The 14,447-nt window shown below is 40.5% G+C and overlaps 1 protein-coding gene across 5 annotated transcripts in view; it reads left to right on the forward strand.

Annotated features, from left to right (window-relative positions):
- Positions 1 to 14,447, forward strand: part of epas1b (endothelial PAS domain protein 1b) — a 183,360-nt gene that overhangs the window by 144,026 nt on the left and 24,887 nt on the right. For all 5 annotated transcript variants that reach the window (XM_070889359.1, XM_070889358.1, XM_070889357.1 and 2 more), the window contains 2 exons: positions 6,281 to 6,387; positions 12,501 to 12,648. In XM_070889359.1, coding sequence (XP_070745460.1) covers positions 6,281 to 6,387; positions 12,501 to 12,648 — 255 coding nt within the window. The remainder of the gene's footprint in view (positions 1 to 6,280; positions 6,388 to 12,500; positions 12,649 to 14,447) is intronic.

The following is a 14,447-nucleotide window of genomic DNA, read 5'->3' on the forward strand; positions in this document are numbered from 1 at the left end:
GAACCTTCGCTGCACTCCCTCAATAGCAAGAACGTCCTTCCTCAGATTAGGAGACCAAAACTGAACTCAATATTCCAGGTGAGGCCTCACCAAGGCCCTGTACAATTGCACTAAGACCTCCCTGCTCCTATACTCAAATCACCTAGCTATGAAGGCCAACATGCCATTTGCCTTCTTCACCGCCTGCTGTACCTGCATGCCAACTTTCAATGACTGATGAACCATGACACCCAGGTCTTGTTGCACCTCCCCTTTTCCTAATCTGCCACCATTCAGATAATATTCTGTGTCAGAGTGTCTCCAACTCGTGCTCTAACTCAATGATTCTGAGCCAGAGAGATTCGAGACGGAGACATCTACTGCAGATGTGTTCGCTCGGGACAGTCTCGCTGTCTACAAACTCCCACATACTGCAGACCTGACACACAGCCTGCCCTGCCGTATCTTTGTCTAACCTTATTTTATTTATTTAATTATTTAAAGTCTTTATTCAATGACTATTTATAGTTATATTAATTAGTTTAACTGATTAAGTTATAAACTTAATAAAGTACGTTATAGTTTAAAACTCTGTTTTCGCTTGGAGAGAAAAAAAGTTAATACTCACCAACCAATCACCTACCTGCTGTTCTGTGATGTCACTCCTTGTTTGTTGCTGTTGTTGAAATTGTCAGAGGTGTCACCTCCTCCAGTGCTGCTACCGCTCAGATCCATGCTGCCTTGGTCTTCCGTTGCTTTTATCTGCTGTCTCCTCAGTAATTGTCTGTTACTGCCATTTTCCTTGACCATTGAAAATGCATTGTTTCAAATAATGGGTTCCTTGGAAAGGAAACTATTGCTGAATCAATATTTTTCACTGGGCTAAATGCACTACACCCAGAATATAAAATATCAACTTTAAAAACAATCTGTATAAAACAGCATCGCAATAATTGACATAGGTCAATGGCCCCGATTTTGCTGTCAAAATAATGGTGAGCCTAATTGCACTCACGTTATTTATGCGCAAATGCTACAGCAAATTCAGATGAGGGCAGATGCACAATTAAACTCAAAAATCCAAAAGTTGCTGTCCCAGATGCACCGCTCTGCCATTAGCTTCATGAAAATGGCATCCTGCTGTCTGCCTCACAATTGAAAAGTATTAAACGTTGTGAAGTTCCTGTACTTGCGCGCGATAGATACAAACTAAACTCGCCACAGGAAGTTAAGACTTGTTCATTTCATTGAGTGCCCTTTTAACAATGTGCTAAGTATTAATTAGTGCCAATCAATCTCTCCAACACAGCAAACTATCTATTGTAAGTGTGGAGTCTCATTCATTCAAGTTATAAATGTTGGAGATATTAAAAATGTAAATAAATTAAAACATTTATTTTCCTTTCTGTCTCATTTTACACTCACAATCCAATTCTGCTTTCCCTCTCTTTGTTTCTCTTTCTGTACCTTATTTGACATTGAATTCACCCACTCTAATTGACACTTCCTTCTCAATCCTTTTGCTGTTAATTTCACAATCCTTCAATCTGATTGTTCAATGTGATACACTGTTGATTGCCCTGTTCACTCAGGTCCCAGATGCCCTGTTTCCCTCGCTGCCCCATTATCAGCCCGCACTTTCAGCAACTTGCCAGGCCAACAATTTAAAAACCTATACGTGCAAGTTTAATTAATGGCAGACACCATTAGATGCTGTGCTACAGCAAATTACTGTCCAATGTTCCCTTAAAAATAAGCTAAACCTAATCAGCCAAGGTCTTGATTCATGTCAGTGACCCAGATCACATTTAATAAATCAGCTTAGAGCCAGACTGTTCCCAGTAAACAGCACACACTTACAAATGTCAGAGCAACTATTCAGCCTGATATTAAACACTGGAGTTTAAGTAAGAGGCTTGTGACCTGGATCAAGGCATCTTATGATTTCAGATCAGACTGTTTCATTGTTAGTATGAAAGCAGCATAACATAACAATTTAATCCAGTCAAAGATTTGTGCTGATAACATTTAACTTGTAAGACTCCAGGAATAAAGCTTCAGTGTTTCTTGTTTACATATCACTATATTTTGTCTTTATTTATTGGACTTTGATACTTTTCATTTCACTTTAGTTTTCGGAGTGTTTTTCTTAAAAATTGCTTTTAGCATTTTGACTATTTCCCTCTCTCACCTCTTCCTTATCCTAAGTATCATACCTGACCAGGCTGCCATCTTCCAGGGTTTCTGGAATGCCCGGCCAGAGATATGCAGGAGTACCATAGTTTAAGGTTGTGTTTTGCCTGCGTTGAAAGCACCCGATCTCAATTTGGGGCCTTTCACTTGATGCTCTGATGAAGAGGAGGACGTCTCAGAATGAGCACAGTGGATACAAACTCATATCCTAGCTAAGGAAAGCACCTTGAACGTCAATGCACTGTTTACTCTGTTGCCTTGTGCAGCTGTATTAAGGCAGGTTTCTGAATGGGGCTGCCCACATTGGTGAGTTCCCAGCCAGGTGTGTGCAATCTAAAATTAGAGTGGATCAACCGAGGTCCATTTTGGGCATCTGTCAATGCAGGTGGATACATAACTGCATTAACAGGTGACTGGCATCATGGGATAGGGAAATTGAGACAAAGAACCAAGGGCAATTTTTAAAATTTAAATATAACAGTTCCGGAAAAGCAAATACTTGATAATCTTATTAACTTCAACATTTGCATTTAAGTACAGGTAATAGCAAAATTATGTAAACCAGTATCTGACTAATGTGAACAGTTAAAGCACTATTTTTGTTTTCAAAAAAATCATTCCAATAGAATCTAGCTACTTGCACTCTACAGTTCAACAGTGTCTAAACATCAGTATATTTTGACCTGAGAAGGTTGTTGGAAACTTCATTTTCAGGAACATCTTTTAGCATCAGATAAGATTGGATTGCATTGAGCATTGATAGAACATCAATGGACACTGATAGGTTAAACAGATGCTGTGAACTCAACTAAGTGTAAAATTAGGTTTTAGTAAAGGGCACGGGTTACAGAAGCAAAATATTGCAGATGCTATAAATCAAAAATAAAAACAGAAAATGCTGGAAACCTCAGCAGTCAGGCAGCATCGCTTAACATAACTGCATTGACATTTTTTCATTTGCATTTAAGGGGAATTTTTAACTCCCAACACCCAGTGAATACCCAGCAGAACAAGAGGTAATGTTGAGCGGTTCTATTTGCCACTCCATTCCTGCCCCGCAGTAGGTTTAACCAGCCCAACTCAGGAGGAAGCCTCATTAATATGTGCTAATTAGGGTCCTATGCCACACGAAAGTTCCTGATGGCATTTTAATGGGCGTAACTTAACTTTGTGGGGCTAGGAGGAACAGGAGTGCTCTTCTGGGCCCACAAGGAAAGCCCGGACATCTGCTGCCTTTGGGCGTCCCCCTCATCCCCACCACACACAAGACCCTGATGAACCCCTCCCTCTCCCAACCATACGCAAGACCCTGCCAACCGCCCCCACCTCCTGCAAGACCTTGCCGAATCCCTCCGGCGACTTCCTAGAAGGCTGTTGGGTGGCCTCCGAGCTGCCTGATCTTCGATTGCCTGAGTCGGCCAATTGTCTCTTTATGCCAGTTTTGGGTGGGCAGCCAGTGGGATATAAATGAGGCTTGGCAGTTAGGGTGGGTGGCCAGCTTCTTACCCTCAGGGTTAAAATTTCTTCTTTAGAGTTGGCTGCAGTCCGCGGGGTAGAAATGGGATGCACTCACCCAGTTTGAATGGATTTTACCTCAGCTGCGGTTCAGGTCACCTCTTGAATGACACTCTGCTCTTTGTTGTTGTTTTTTCCTTGGATCCGGAAGTCGCTCTTTATGAGGGCGGTGAGTACACGAGAGGGGTGGAATCGCGGTGGTGGCAACACCTGAGGGGTGGAAGTTGGGGGTGGTGCAGAGTGACCACCGCGATGACGCATCAAGGCGCACGTCACCATGGCTCTCCCCTTCACTTAAGGGGGAGAGCCTCCACGATTTAAAAACTTTGGGCCACTGGGTCACCAGGGAGGGTTTCGGCTGAGCCAGCGGCAGAGGCCATTCCACGAAAAGTCGGCAGCCATTCCATTCCGCAGCGTGGCCGTCGATTTGGGGTGGTAAAAGGCCTTAAGGAGAGGGGCAATTTCGGCCCCCTAGTCTCTCACATTTATAAAGTTACACACATAAATAGTTTGTACGAAAATCAGGACTGTCTGATGTTGTTCAAACAGTTAGTCGTATGTTGCTTATCACAGTATGCTGTTGAATTAAGTCTTTCAGAAATGTGAAGGCACTTTTACATTAATAATAATAACTTTTATTTATATAGCGCCTTTAATATAGTAAAATGTCCCAAGGCACTTCACAAGTGTTACAGACAAACAGATACATTTGACACCGAGGCACAGAAGAAATTAAGGCAGATGATCAAAAGCTTGTTTAAAGAGGTAGGTTTTAACGAGCATCTTGAAGGAGGAAAGGGAGGTAATGAGGTGGAGAGGTTTAGGGAGGGAGTTCCAGAGCTTCGGACCTAAACAGCTGAAGGCACGGTGACTGATGGTTGAGCAATTATAATGAGGGATGTTCAAGAGGCCAGAATTTGAGGAGTGTAGACATCTTGTGGGGTTGTGAGGCTGGAAAATATTATAGAGATGAGGAGGGGCAAGGCCACAGAGTGATTTGTGAACAAGGATGAGAATTTTGAAATCGAGGTGTTGTTTAACTGGGAGCCAATGTAGGTCAGAAAGCACAGGGGTAATGGGTGATCGTGACTTGGTGTGGGTTAGTACACGAGCTGCTGAGTTTTGGATGACTTTAATGTATTTTAATAAACATTAATGTAGTTCAACTGACTCCCAATACTTACATTGCACACAGTCAATGGCACTATCAAAAGTAAACTTACTGACCTTTGTTCAGCTGGCCGCAACGAAGCCCAACGTTTTCCTGGATCTGAACATTTTGTCCCACTTCTACTTCCCAGAATTGGCCTTCTAAACACTAAACTGATGCATGTGCCACGATGTAGGAAATTACATAACTCCACAAACATGTATGGTGCATCTCAGAGGGCTTCGAATCTATTCCTATCATGCACTTTTGATTTTGTTTAAATTAAAGAGGAATCTATACTACTCCACTGCTGCTCTGTTCTATAGGCCAACTTGGAAAGCAGGGGTAATATAAGCTTAGGAGAATAATTCATAAAGGTCGGTTTGGTCCTATTCTCCCAAAACCCAAGACAAATGTAAAAGTGCCTCTACAGTGACCAAGCAATTGTGTTATACTTTTGGACATTTAATTTTTTTTAAATCACAGAAAGCAAATGGAGACCATAAGAACAGATTTTATACATCACCAGCTCCTCAGCAACAATTCACATTGGGCTTGGTTTGCAAAATGAAAATGGTAATTTTTCAGAGAATGACATCTCATGTATGTGGTAGTGGAGCTCGCCAAGTGTCTCTAAAAACCTTCTTACCCAGTTCTGTGCTGACCTTTGCTGTCAGATATTGGCAAACTGTAGTTTCCATCTTAGAGGCTGATATCATCATTCAGTGCAAAATAGCGAAAAGATTTTGTTTTACACTCGACCGGTTTAAGCCAGTCACAAGTGGAGGTTTTCAACCAAGTTTACGATTAATAAACATTGGGTAGATCTTATGACTTGGAAATGTACAGGGTATGATTCATGCCTTGTGGTACTGATCTTTTTCTGACCAGCTGCCTAGCGCAAAATAACATGCTATAGATTGGTTTCCAGCCCTTCCAGAGTACTACACACACCAAAACTTAATTCTTCAGCCCATAAATCCCGTTTATTCTTCCCTGCTGATCGGACGTTCAGTTTATGAGTTTTACCATGTACTGGATTTAGATCACATGATTAAAAGACACCAAAACCGTAAGCGGTGCACCAAAGGACGTAACTTAATATGGTAGCACCATATAGAAACTTATTTAATTACAAGGCTAACATTTCTATGTATACAATCATAGACCACAACGAAGTTAAAAGCTGCGTTTTCTCCCAAAGTTGATGTACATTTGCTTTCGTTTATCTGAAATACTCCTTCCCCCATTAAAATGGTTATTCTGTACTGATTTTTAAAAAAAGCTCCTTCGCCCCTTTCTCCTTCATATTCCCTTAAGTTTCCTTTCAAATATTTAATTATGTTTTCTTGTGTTTTACAAATAAAATATATAGCAGGTTTTTTGGGGGCTAGATTAAATCTTTGTACATGAATTGTGATAGTTTAGCATTTGTTTTACCAGAATTGCAGCACTGATGGGATACAGTCCAGAAGAACTGCTTGGACGTTCAGTTTATGAGTTTTATCATGCACTGGATTCGGATCACATGATTAAAAGTCATCAAAACCGTAAGTGGTGCATCCAAAGAACTTGTAACTTACTGGGGCAGCACCACATAGAAAGTTAGTTAATTGCAGGGCTATTTTTATAATGCAACATTAAAAGGCTGTGTTATTAGTTGTCAGGTCTTCAAATCTTGGTTCAAGTCTCTGTGATTTTTTTTTGCCCCCAGTAGTAAGTTTACAAAACATTCTGGTGGTTTATTTGTATTAGTACATTAGTACATTTTAATTACTTAATAAAACAACTTCCACGCGTCTGTCATCACGGAGCCGACCCAATCGGCAGGGGCGGGCAAACCAATTGAAAATTTTCTCAGGTAGTTTACAAGCACTTAAGAGCTTTTTTCCTACTTTTGAAAGTTCCCTGCATGGCCACGGGATTTACGCAGCTCGAGAACCACGTTTGTCAACCTGAGGCAGAATTCCGTGGCCATTGATCCTGTTGATTACTTGACAGTAACAAATGTATAGTAAAAGCTCCCACCTGACAGATGATCACTTTCCTCAGGCAGAAGCTGTTGCTCAGACCATTCCAAGCACAGATTCTGCAGGCCGCAAGTGTTTCCAGCAAAGTCGCCATTCAATGTCTCGTCATTGAAGGAACTCTCTCACCACTGACAGATTGCTTTTGTCATCTGTACTTCATGTACCATCAATTCCATCAACATGGGTGCCATTTATACTGTCTCACCTTGGTCCTCAGAATTGGACCACGATGAGTCCCAACACCAGCAGCACCAGGCACACCAGCATCACCAACAACACCAACCTTCTCCGCAATCACCTGGTGCTGCACAGGACAGAGGGCATCAGCACTCGAGCACATTGCTGCCCAGGAGGCCAGGGATGGTCTCATCATGGCCAGATTTAGTTAACTTTGTGCTACACCCGTATGGCTGCCACATGATGCGTCAGGTTGGCACGACCTCACACCAACACCATAAAGTATCCCTACAATGACCAAGCCATTTCTTTTACACTCATCACCATTGCAGGGGGTACTGTTATGTCTTACCATTCACTGCAACACATTAAAGCCACTTCCAAAGGTACACACAAACCTGTCCAAGACCGGAAGTGTTGAAAATAAAGATTTTTATGTTTGACACGACATTAACAGAAACTTTACATAAACATTGGATAAAATACCCAAGTGGCTACCCTTGTGTGTTGTTAGTTGGTAAGATCGCACTAGGATGAGGGGGTGTGTGAGGTGTGGCTAGTGAGTTGGGAATGTAATAATGTAGATAGAGACGGATGAGTGGAGGTGCAAGGTATGTTGTTGTAAGAATGTACAGGAGTAGGGTAGGGAAGGCAGAATGATGGGGATGTGATGAGATGCACAGTAAGAGGCAGTTGAGTGTGGCTTTGTACTAACATTTCCTGATATAATGAGATCATTGAAACGTTTGCAGCACTGCACTCCTGATTACAACCCTGCTTGTGACCTCCTCTGAAGTCTGCAACCAGGCTGTTTTGGTCTTCTGGGGAGGTCTCTTCTGCCCATCGGAAGGGAAGAGGAGCTCCGTGCATGCTCTGACTCCCTCCATAAACATATGGAGGGAATCATCGGAGAACCTGGGTGCAGCCCTCTGCCTCTGTGCAGTCACTGTCAGTGTTTGCAACATTCAAATGCTGTAGTACACTGACAGCACTATGTTAGATTAAACTTCAAATTTAGTGTGGCCATGGCCCCTTTAAAGATCGTGGCTGAAAACGGAATGACATCACCAGACCCAATCCATCTCATTGGGCCGGGTAATGTGCTGAGCGGGCTTAATAGGCCCGATTAAGACAAGTTCATTTTCAATAGCGGAATGGAACCAGCAACGGAATCGTGACCCATCACAGACACTGCCCACACCAGACCCACCCAGTTGGCAAAATTCCAGCCAGTGTTTCAGATATATGCGGGCAGTGGGACAAGAGGACATGAAGTACATTGTGGAACCAATTAGGGAGCAGGCTATCTTAGATCTAGTGCTGTGTAATGAGGCAGGATTAATAAATGATCTTGTAGTAAAGGATCCTCTCGGAATGAGCGACCATAACATGGTTGAATTTCAAATTCAGTTGGAGGGTGAGAAAGTTGGTTCTCAAACCAGCATCCTAAGCTTAAGTAAAGGAGACTATAAAGGTATGAGGGCAGAGTTGGCTAAAGTGGACTGGGAAAATAGATTAAAGTATGGGACGGTTGATGAGCGGTGGCAGACATTTAAGGAGATATTTCATAGCTCGCAACAAAAATATATCCCAATGAGAAGGAAAGACTGTAAGAGAAGGGATAACGATCCATGGCTAACTAAGGAAATAAGAGATGGTATCAAATTGAAAACAAGGGCATACAATGTGGCCAAGACTAGTGGGAGGCCAGAGGATTGGGAAATTTTTAAATGCCAGCAAAGAACGACTAAGAAAAAGAGAGGAAAGATAGATTATGAAAGTAAAATATAAAAACAAATAGTAAGAGTTTCTGCAGGTACATAAAAAGGAAAAGAGTGGCTAAAGGAAATGTTGGTCCCGTAGAGGATGAGACTGGAGAATTAATAATGGAGAATAGGGAAATGGCAGAGACATTGAACAAATATTTTGTATCTGTCTTCATGGTAGAAGACACTAAAAACATCCCAATAGTGGATAATCAAGGGGCTATAGGGAGGGTGGAACTTAATACAATCACTATCACTAATGAAGTAGTACTCGGTAAAATAATGGGACTAAAGGCAGACATGTCCCCTGGATCTGACGGCTTACATCCTGGGGTCTTAAAAGAAGTGGCTGCAGAGCTAGTGGATGCATTGGTTGTAATCTAACAAAATTCCCTGGATTCTGTGGTGGATTGGAAAATCGCAAATGTAACGCCCCTATTTAAAAAAGGTGGCAGACAAAAATCAGGAAACTATAGACCAGTTAGCCTAACATCTGTCATTGGGAAAATACTGGAGTCCATTATTAAGGAAGCAGAGCAGGACATTTGGAAAAGCATGATTCAATGAAGCAGAGTCAGCATGGTTTTATGAAAGGGAAATCATGTTTGACAAATTTCCTGGAGTTCTTTGAGGATGTAACGAGCAGAGTGGATAAGGGGAAACCAGTGAATGTGGTGTATTTGGATTTCCAGAAGGCAGTCGATAAGGTGCCACATAAGGGGTTACTGCACAAGATAAAAGTTCACTGGGTTGGGGGTAATATATTAGCATAGATAGAGGATTGGCTAACTAACAGAAAACAGAGAGTCGGGAGAAATGGGTCATTCTCCGCTTGGCAAACAGTGACTAATGGGATGCTGCAGGGATCGGTGCTGGGTCCTCAACTATTTACAATCTGTATTAATGGCTTGGATGAAGGGACCGAGTGTAATGTAGGCAAGTTTGCTGATGATACAAAGATGGGTAGGAAAGCAAATTGTGAGGACACAAAAAATCTGCAAAGGGATATAAACAGGCTAAGTGAATGGGCAAAAATTTGGCAGATGGAGTATAATGTGGGAAAATGCGAGGTTATCCACTTTGGCAGAAATATTAGAAAAGCAAATTATAATTTAAATGGAGAAAAATTGCAAAGTGCTGCACTACAGAGGGACCTGGGGGTTCTTGTGCATGAATCACAAAAAGTTAGTATGCAGGTACAGCAAATAATCAGGAAAGCAAATGGAATGTTGGCTTTTATTGCAAGGGTGAGAGAGTATAAAAGCAGAGAACTCCTGCTACAACTGTACAGAGTATTGGTGAGGTCACACCTAGAGCACTGCCTACAGTTTTGCTCTCCATTTTAAGGAAGGATATACTTGTATTGGGGGTTGTTCAGAGAAGATTCACTAGGTTGATTCCAGAGCTGAGGGGGTAGACTTATGAAGATAGGTTGAGTAGGTTGGGCCTATACACAATGGAGTTCAGAAGAATGAGAGGTGATATTGAAACATATAACGAGGGGGCTCGACAAGGTGGATGCAGAGAGGCTTTTTCCACTCATAGGGAAAACTAAAACTAGAGGACATAGTCTCAGAATAAGGGGCTGCCAATTTAAAACTGAGATGAGGAGGAATTTCTTCTCTCAGAGGGTTGTAAATCTATGGAATTCTCTGCCCCAGAGAGCTGCGGAGGCTGGGTCATTGAATATATTTAAGGCGGAGATTGACAGATTTTTGAGCAACAAGGGAATAAAGGGTCATGTGGAGCGGGCAGGGAAGTGGAGCTGAGTCCATGATCAGATCAGCCATGATCTTATTGAATGGCAGAGCAGGCTCGAGGGGCCAAATGGCCTACTCCTGCTCCTATTTCTTATGTTGAGTGTTTTGAAGGGCAAATTTAGTATAGATGCCGATATATTACTCTCTAGCTTCTGTAGGGGTGTGCAGTGAAACCTACTCCTCGGGCTCTACAGATAGAAAGTTGGAGTTGCTCATTGGGAAATTCACAAAAGTACAATTGAAACAATGAATATATACAGCCCATTATACTATATGCTCCCAACAATCACTTCCATTTGCTATTACCTAGTAATATAAAGGCTATAATGAGCTTAAGTAAAAAGAATTGTAGGAGCAGCCTCATAGATTCAGAAGTGATGTGATTTATCTTCCAGAGGTTCAGGCATTTTGAATCCTAATTTTAGCTATCCTAACTGGCGGTGAGAGTTTCCGGCAGATTCATAAGGTGGCTCACTAGAGGAAGGAGGAAGAAATGACATGGCCAAACCCACTCACAGGAACACACCTCCTGTTTCTCAGTCAATGTTATTGACAAAAGACAAAGAGGGATTCATATATCTAATTTTCCTGCCTTCTTGGATGAATAATAATGATCGTACAACATTAATGTACAAGTAAAGAGAGTGAAAAATGGGCAAAGAGCAATATAAATTATATAAATTAGTATAGATTGACTTTTAAACCCTATATGATGGATATAATAAATTTTTAAAGCAGTAATTCATTCAGTTGTTACCAATGATCCTGTTAAGCTGGGCGGCTGTGCAGCACTCTGGAGCTCCCACACAGCTGGCTCATCAGCTTTTATACGAGAATAACCGCGTAGGCGCAGTATTTTGAATGGGCCACGCAGCCCCTTAAAGGAGCCGGCACCCAAAAACAAAATTTAAGGGAATATTGGTTGTCATCGTTCAGGATCCACATTCTTCAACTAACGCCCAATGACTGTAATCTCAAACCCTCTGTTTATTTTTACTATACACTTCCCCCTTTGATAGCTAATTTCATTTCCTGTCATACAAAGCTTTTACCTTCAACCATCATATTGGCAAATCTTTGAAGTTTCAATGACAAAAGAAAAAAAAATTCTATTCTCTGAAGTTGACAATTTCTGTTTGTTCTGCATCCTTTGTGTCTAATGTAAGATCCCCATAAGCAGCTGTTTTGTAGGTCAATAGAGGGCAAACAGAGTGATCAGTGGTGTAGTTTAGCTTCCACATGGCAGTACTTGCGTAATCACTGGCCTATCAGATTGGCAGGTATTCTTCTGGTGACATTGGGTGCTGTTTAAAACAAGATTACAGCAATAACAAGGCCTTCTGGAAAACAAGTAACTGGCGCATGGCACCCATTGAGATTTTATTGATTGTGACCAATGCAATTACCCTTTCAAAACACAATAACTACCAGATTAAAGCAGGCTACAAAACTCATGTTGAATCAAAGTACAGTTTCGACTACAAAGTAACAGGTTCAGAAATACAGCAGTACTTTTGTGATCTGACTTAAGTACAGGGAAAATTTATGAAAAAACTTAGAATTCGTAAATGCTGAGTGTAATTTTTCTAGCGTTTTTAATCTTTTAAGTGCTTTTAATTTGTGTAAGAAGCTGGAATATATGTTTTAATAAGAACATTTATAAATCTAACAGAACACGGTGAAGTGTAGACATTTCTATTTAGAGCACAAACAAAAAATCAAATACAAAATTTCTTGGGTACAGTATAAATATAGTATTACTATTGTCAATATTATATAATCAAAAGATCATATATAATATGCAGCATAGAAGATGAAATACAACACATGATTTGTTTATAGCAATAATCAGTACTTTCTGATAGGCACTAAAAAAATTGTTATTAACTGGAGTGAGGTCTTTCCTTTTTTTGTAATTTTGTTTTAAAAGTGTGCACCAAAGGTCAAGCAGTTACTGGCCAGTACCGGATGCTTGCAAAACGTGGTGGATATGTGTGGGTTGAGACCCAAGGGACAGTCATCTACAACAGCCGTAACTCTCAGCCACAGTGCATTGTCTGCGTCAACTATGTACTGAGGTATGTCTGCATTATTACACAATTGATTTCAGAGCCAGGAAACTAAGCACAGGATTTCTGCTCAAAAATGATCCTATTTTGATATCTATGAGTTTTCTATTGTTCTCGGGATTTGAGTGACATTGGTGAAAACGCATCTCTTGCCCAGTCTGAATTTCCTGAGAAGGTGGTAATCTGCCTTCTGCAATCCTGGTGGTAAAGTATATTTTTGTAGAAGGAATTTACAAAGATTCTTGAAGAAAGGACAACAAGCAATTTAAACAAAAATGACATAACAGGAACTTACCCGAGCCGTTTTTGCATCAAAATCAATCAAAATATTTTAACATAAAAAATACAGAATGACTCCTTGTTGCACTTACATATGATTATGTATTCCGCTACACTGACTACAGTTTGAATTGATCTGAGTGCTGAAAGCCACAATGTATATTTAACAGCTATTGAACACAGATGTGGTGTTGATATTTAAAAGTGACTGTGTTCCAGTACAATGAAAGGTCTATAATTATACATTAGAAGAAACATTGTTTAATCAATGAAAATAATTTTGTTATTTGGATTTCTATGCATGTAGAGACAAAAAGAAAACTAAGGTCATCAGATGCACTCAAGTGAATGTTTTTGTAGAAATGGTAACAAGACTATTTTATTTGTATACATCCCTGCTAAATCGACTATTTAGTAATTCTGTTGAGGTCAGGAAAAAAAAATTGAGGGGATGAGCAAGTCTCTTGATTGAATACTTACTGTAAATAATTTTGCCAATTCCAACTAATAAGCAGGAGCTTTTAACCTTAAGTCCGTACCTACCTTTATTAAAATGCTATTACACGATCTATTGTAAATAGAATGACCAATATTTTCTAAAGCAGACGATAAATTGTTTACTGTACAGACTGGACATCAAAGCTCTCAAAGCATCAGTGGAACATTGTCTTCTTGTGTGATCATTCTGCATCAAGGAAAAGAAGCAAACTGACAGAAGTTGCCAACACCAAAGCTGATTGAAAACAGAACTAAATTATTCACATAAATTTAAAGCAGTTAATACTCACCTGTAATTAATATACAGAGCAGGAGAGGAAGTCAGGTAAATGCAACCAAGGTGCTCAATGAACATTTAATTCTATTGTAGTTAGAGCTATAGAGATTATCAGACTATATTTCAATTGCATGTTTGCCACGTATGCTGAGAATAGAGATTATTTCACTCCAATACCAATAAAGCTATAATTAGGTTAGGATAAACTAAATTCCGGCTGTCTAACGTTTGCAATTATTATCTTCATTTTTTAACCAAAAAAGTCATAACTGTAAAGCACTCTGTGAATGAAATAAATGCAATAAGGATCTCTATAAAAAAATTAAAATGACAAGACAATTCATAAAATGTGATCACCAGCAAATGTCATGCTTACCATTGATGACCAGAGCAAATTCAACGTGCATTGTTGTAAATGATCAATACTTATGTAGAATTGGGCTATTGCAATGACTCAGCTTGGCTCAGTTGGGAACATTCTCAGAAGGCATGGGTCTTCTGACCTGAGCATACAATGATGGATGACAACTCAGTGCAATACTGGTAAGTGTTGACTTTTGGATGAGACGTGAAACCGCAGCTGTCTGCTCACTCAGGGAGATATAAAACTCCCATGGCACAATTTGAACATAAGCTAGGAGATCTCCCACTATCCGGGCAAACATTCATCCCGCGACCAACCAAAAACTGATTATTTTGTCATTCATTCATTTGCTGTGTGTGTGGAACCTTGCTGTGTGCCAAATTGGCTACA

The sequence above is a fragment of the Pristiophorus japonicus genome, chromosome 9 (genome assembly GCF_044704955.1).
Source record: "Pristiophorus japonicus isolate sPriJap1 chromosome 9, sPriJap1.hap1, whole genome shotgun sequence".
NCBI classification, from domain to species: Eukaryota; Metazoa; Chordata; class Chondrichthyes; family Pristiophoridae; genus Pristiophorus; species Pristiophorus japonicus.